This window comes from Sphaeramia orbicularis, chromosome 17, assembly GCF_902148855.1.
Source record: "Sphaeramia orbicularis chromosome 17, fSphaOr1.1, whole genome shotgun sequence".
In the NCBI taxonomy this organism is placed as follows: Eukaryota; Metazoa; Chordata; class Actinopteri; order Kurtiformes; family Apogonidae; genus Sphaeramia; species Sphaeramia orbicularis.
This window is the reverse complement of record NC_043973.1, coordinates 24552505-24559097: the sequence shown is the minus strand read 5'-3', so window position 1 is coordinate 24559097 and position 6593 is coordinate 24552505. Positions and strand designations below refer to the sequence as shown.

General features: G+C 37.5%; 1 protein-coding gene across 1 annotated transcript; it reads right to left on the bottom strand.

The window, feature by feature from the left end:
* Positions 1 to 1314: 1314 nt before the first annotated feature.
* On the bottom strand, positions 1315 to 3860 carry LOC115437369 (transmembrane protein 275-like). Its single transcript, XM_030160597.1, is given in 7 exon segments — positions 1315 to 1443; positions 1445 to 1561; positions 1563 to 1601; positions 1603 to 1676; positions 1679 to 1771; positions 1774 to 1956; positions 3813 to 3860. Coding segments are annotated over 6 exon segments (510 nt in total). The 5' UTR covers positions 1832 to 1956; positions 3813 to 3860.
* Positions 3861 to 6593: the final 2733 nt, after the last annotated feature.

Here is a 6593-nt window from a genome sequence, read left to right as displayed (position 1 = left end):
ATGTATTGTAGGATTTTGAGCATAATTAAGTGTATTTTTGCGTGTATTATAGGACATTTAAGCATATTTAAGTGTATTTTTGCATGTATTGTAGGATTTTTGAGCATAATTAAGTGTATTTTTGCGTGTATTGTAGGATTTTTGAGCATATTTAAGTGTATTTTTGCGTGTATTGTAGGATTTTTGAGCATAATTAAGTGTATTTTTACATGTATTGTAGGATATTTAAGCATATTTAAGTGTATTTTTGCATGTATTGTAGGATTTTTGAGCATAATTAAGTGTATTTTTGCGTGTATTATGGGACATTTAAGCATATTTAAGTGTATTTTTGCATGTATTGTAGGATTTTGAGCATAATTAAGTGTATTTTTGCGTGTAGTGTAGGATTTTGAGCATATTTAAGTGTATTTTTGCGTGTATTGTAGGATTTTTGAGCATAATTAAGTGTATTTTTACATGTATTGTAGGATATTTAAGCATATTTAAGTGTATTTTTGCATGTATTGTAGGATTTTTGAGCATAATTAAGTGTATTTTTGCGTGCATTGTAGGATTTTTGAGCATAATTAAATGTATTTTTGCGTGTATTGTAGGATACTTAAGCATTTTTAAGTGTATTTTTGCATGTGTTGTAGGATATTTAAGCATATTTAAGTGTATTTTGAGCGTATTATAGGATATTTAAGCATATTTAGTGTATTTTTGCATGTATTGTAGGATTTTTGAGCATAATTAAGTGTATTTTTGCGTGTATTGTGGGATATTTAGGCATATTTAAGTGTATTTTTTTATTTTACGGAATTTACCTTTTTTCACCTCAAAGTTCTTATCCTATTGTTTAAATGACTTTACTGGTCCGGCCCACTTTATATCATATTAGGCTGGATGTGGCCCCCTGAACTAAAATGAGTTTGACACCCCTGTTCTACATGAAAACTGCTCATAATGCCCCCACTGTAAAACAAAGACTTGGAGAAGAACAGCACTTTAGAGGTAGAATCTGAATTCCAACACCTAGGATTCACAGATACTTGGTTGATTCAATAAATTTGCATGCTAATTACCAGTTGGCTGCAGAAAATCAAAAGCATACTGCTGACAATTTGTCACAAACCAGAAATATGGCACGTAAACTAGAAAACAGAATCACACTCAGCAAGCCCTCAAATCAAAATATATTTACATCCTCTGAAGTCTTTGTGGCCTGCTAGGTGACCACTTCTTCACATGGCAGGTTGAGCCTCACCTCCCCTCCTGTTGCTGGGAGGCTGAGTAGATTGCTGTGGCGGAAATAGACGAGGGGCGTTGGTCTCATGGTGAAGAGCTTGCACGGCCCCGGTTACAGCTGTGTCGGGAGCCTCCTTTTTCTGGGCTGGACATTCGAGAAGATCCTGGGGAGGACGTGGGACTGAGCTGCACAGCTGTAGTATCCTGCAACGTTGTGCTCGCTGGTCTCTATTTCAAAAGCAGCTCCTCCAGCCAGTCCGCCGTGTCCCATCAGCCCCGTGCCCCTGCCGCCCACCTTAGCCCGGTGAGAGCTGTGAGGAGGGGGGAGGCGGGCTACAGACGCAGCAGGCCCCAAAAAAGGAAAAGGCCACCCAGCAGAAGGATTGGTCCGATAATGATTGGAGGGTTGTCAGAAGGCACCATTGTGCTGAAGGCAAACGCTCCACCAAGGTGATGTTGAGTCCAGCCAGCATGATGCATAGTCCACAGGCACAGCAGAGCGCCGGGGAGGGGAGGCCATGAGGACGAGACTTCCTCCTCTCTTCTTCTGTGCCTCCTTTTTAGGTACAGAAGTGCCTGTGCTTCTATCAGTGATGACCATTTCTTCACCCCCAGGCTCGTCTGTCCCACTGTGTTAGAATATCTCCTTGTGTTTCAGTCCAGACATTTCCCCATGGTAGTGTTGAAATGAACGGCATCCAATCCACAGCAAAGAAACGTCTTTGTCTGGAAATGATAACACATCACTGCTTTAAATAGAAGTATAGTGAGATATAAATATCTTATTAACAAATATTTGACAAGTTTTAACACACAGGTGTCAAACATGTGGCCTAGGGGCCAAATCCAGCCCGCCAAAGGGTCCATTCCGGCCCGCAGGATGAAAGTGCAAAAATGAACCTGAACAGTCCAGGTTGTCCAAATCATTTTAGTTCAGGTTCCACATACAGACTAATGGGATATACAGTAAAAATAACAACACAATAACCAATAAATAATGACAACTACAAATTTCTTTGTGAAAAATTATGTGGAAAAAATTTAAGTGAAAAAATAACATTACACTGTGAAAATATTACATTTACAAAACTATTCTTTTACAATTAAACACAAATAAATACGTGAATAAAAATAAAGATGAACAACCCGAAATGTGCAATTTTAACAATATTCTGCCTGTTACTAAATGTTTTGTGCATTTATGGATCCACTGCGATCTGTAGTTGTGTTAATAATAAGAGATGGAAAATTGTAGAAATTGTTCAAATTTTAGTTCCAAACTCCAAAATTTTAACAATATTCTGCCTGTTACCAAATGTTTATGTAAGATTCTGTGTAATGTACATGTACTAATAATTAGTCGAGGCATAATATTGTTAAAATTGCACTAATTTTTCAAACGAAATTTCGTTTTTTTTCAGGTTATTCACATCTTTTTGTGAAATGTAAATATTTTAATAATTTAATTGGGGTTTTTTGGACTAAAACAAAAAGAAAAACATGGATTTGTCATTATTTATAGGTTATTAAGTCATGATTTTACTAGTCTGGCCTGCTTGAGATCAAATTGGGCTAAGTATGTAGTATGGCCCCTGAACCTAAATGAGTTTGACACCCCTGTTTTAACACATTCTTGCACATATTAGAACAGTGTCTTCCCTTGTGTCCCAGAGGCTTTTGGGAAATGTTGGAAACCTGATCCACTCACAGTTACTTATATCTTTGCAGCAACAATCTTCGTAGTGTTTGCAAATAATAGAAATAGAAAAATGCAGAGATACTCTAATGACGATAAGGGTGGTGTGTTTGATAAGACCTGCAATGATTGTTTTTATGGTTAGAACTGTAGCACCTTCCTCTTCATTATACACACACACTTTTATATACCGCCCATTTAATATAAGAAGGTGGTTAGAGAAGATGTGCTGAGTTTGTGGTTTTATGATAATAGAAGGTATGTTAAAGTGTCCTCCTTGTGTAATTCATCAATGAGGTCTGAACATTCACTGCTGAGCTCTGCCACTCCTATAAATTACAAATATGAGGACAGTTTACAGCTGTTAAGTGTTTATACGTGTATTACTAGTCCACTAGACATTATATGGGCATCTATAAGGAATTCAAGCTTTTATCATTTGCACATTTGTTCATAATTACATGAAAATTAAACCTCAGTCTAAAATGAGATGCATGCACCCCACGACTGTTGCACCAAGTCCTCAGTGCAACTGATTTGACATAACTGATCAGAATTATTATCTAATTTCTCCTGCTTTGTGAAGTAAAGTGCTAGAAATTACATTGCAGCTGCTTCATTCATGTCATCTAGGCCACTGGGGGATAGCATTTAAGTATTTAGTTGAAATTAAATTGGCTCTTCCATTCCAGCGTACATTCATTAAGTAGGAATGAAACGTACAGGGAAGAGAAAAGAGATGTGAAAATATCTAAGATCTAAGACAAAAAAAAAAAAATGTATTACAGCGTCTATCAAGTGGGCTTTGCTTGAACCACACTGAAGATGGTTACTGCATTGATGTGTTGCATTCGCGTGAAATTAAAGAGGTACAGAATCATCTTACCCCTGACGTCGAAGGTCTTTCCATTGTTTTTAATCAACGTGGATTTTTTTTTTTTTTTCGTTTCTAATTGCGGTGCGTAATAATGACAGTTGGAGTAGACGCAGAAGCACAAAACGCGCGGTTTCATTGTGGTTTCACAGCTTTGCAATCCTGAGGGCACAAGTCATGACATCCGTTCAGTTTCTGACGAGACGAGACGAGACGGATTAAGAAGATAGAAGAATCCACGGGCAGAGAGAAGATCACTTAGGTGAGATGGCATTTCTTCTGAGTTGACGTGTAGTCGCGCGCTGCGTCGCTCCTACCTTTTGGACCGAGACGCGCAGGTCATCCTCAAACGCACATGACACGGAACGGCTCGACTGGCATCTGTGTGCATTTGCCATGTTTCATAGTTGATCTGGCGCACAGTGCGTGTTCCTTCCACTGTGAACCACTGGATGGATGATGCTCTCCTGGCTCCACACCGATCCCTCCCTTCACCAGCTCAACCTGGTGTGTGTGTGTGTGTGTGTGTGTGTGTGTGTGTGTGTGTGTGCGTGCGTGCGAGCGTGTGTGTCTGTGTGTGTAGGAGATGATGAAGGTAAAAGCATCTCCTTTCTGATTTGCAAACACGAACACTTCAGTTTTACTCTCAACCTTAACCTGTTATTTTAATTTTATATTTTACTTCAGCTGTGATTAAGCTTTTGTTGACATTGATTGACAGCACCCTTCTCCATGACTGTCATTCTCCTAAAAATGTCATTTCTGCTCTACTTTTAAATAAGCCACTTTCTAATGGGGTCCAGAAGGAAGCAGCTAATAATATCATGTCTTATTATCATGTTTAATAAATCACATGTACTTGCATAAAACAACAGGATCCAGCCTGTGAACAACTGAGTGCATCATTATAGGAGGTTGAAGGTTTCTCACATTCAAGTCAACGTCAAAATGTATCTGATTCATAATGAATAAATATTTAACTGATCAATTATTTATGGACTAGCAGCTCTTTGTGACACTATTCCAAGAGTAATAATCAAGCTTATCTGGGTTTTTTTTAGTTAATTTAATTTAACACCCTGGGGTTGGTTGTTCTAAATGAATCATGTTACCAAAATGACGAAGAAAAGTATCTTCAGAGTCTTCTTTTTTGTTTGATAGCTAAGATAGATAGCTAGATAGATAGATAGATAGATAGATAGATAGATAGATAGATATGCAAATATACTATTATATCCTATACAATATGGTGCAGACTGTGTAAGCAAGATCGGTTCATATTAGATACTTTCGATTTTATGTTTTTATGTTTTCTCATTTTAATGAGATACTTAATATAGCTGTAATATTAAAACTAAACAAACAAACATTTATAGCGATGTATCTGATGATATAACATAAAACACTTATTAGGTTTTAATATGTGTATCTTATGTTGTGAATACTCAGTAATTATGAAATGTTTATGAAAAGGCACTGTTTATGAAGACAAACAGTACATATCATGGCAAGTTTCTTTATAATGTAAAATATTACTTAGAATGTTTGTATTGTATCAGTTAATCAACTCACAATCACAATACAATATCAGCCCGTGTAATCACAATACGGAATCACAAACGTCTGTGATTTCAAGGTTCGGTGTGTGTATAGGATGTTAACATGTGGAAAAATGCTTAAGTAATCACTACATTTGCATGGTTTAGTGGTAAAAATAAAATGAAAAAAAAAAAAAATATATAATATATATATCTTATATAATAATAATAATAATTCCAAGTAGTCTGTAATCTGTACATTTTTCTTGCTAACAAGCAGATTGAAATCCTACCTGTAATTTCACCATTACTTTGACTCTGTGCTGCCCTTGTTGGTGTCGTTACAACTTGAAATATGTTGTCATATGTACAAACATCTTGTTATGTTTCATGTTATAACATTTCTTTTTGGCCCAGCAGTAATACACTCTTGACTCCTGGAAACAAATAGCATGTTTTGGTGGTTAAAGGTGATTAATTCATATCTAACTAGAGTCGTCAGTCAGTTTAAACCCATTCTGGATTATGTAAGTGTCAATGATGTCTCCTTCCATTGTTTAACTTGAGATGCTGTAGAGTGAGGAGGCTTTGTGATTTGAGGCTTGACAATCAAACTGCTGCGTTGTCATCAAGGCGCCACGGACTCGTCAGGCTCCTGTTGCTGATTCCCATCAACGCAGCCTGGCATTATTCAGCCTCACAGCACGACACACTTTTTGTCAGAGCGCAGCGTTCTTCCCACACCACTTCCCATGCAGCAGCCATTCTGCCTGCACTGTCCTGAATATCAATGTATTATAGTTGACTGCGGGGGTGTCGTTCAGTGTGTGTAAGCACTGGGCGTGTTTCTGTCCTGTATGTTTTCTAATTTGTTTCCTCCTCACAAACCCAGCAAACATGGCTGCCTCAGATGACATCATGTACCAGTCCCATCATCACATAACGACCATAATAATTTCTTAATTGGTGGCTGGGAACATTGTGCGACGATGAGATGAGCTGCACAGAAGTGGGGCGACTAGGCTTAATTGACTTCATCCAACATCAAGAAGTAGGAAATACTTCCATAATAATCACAATCTGACTCTAGAGGTTTGCATATGTTTATTCGAGCGGTGTGTCAAGAGGGTGTTCGACATACAGCTGATATCATTTTACAGAAAAAAAAAAAAAAATCAGAAAGATTAAAATCTTAAAATCCCCACGATGACAAAGTTAATGATAAGATTTCTATTTTGCGAGGTCACTTGATACA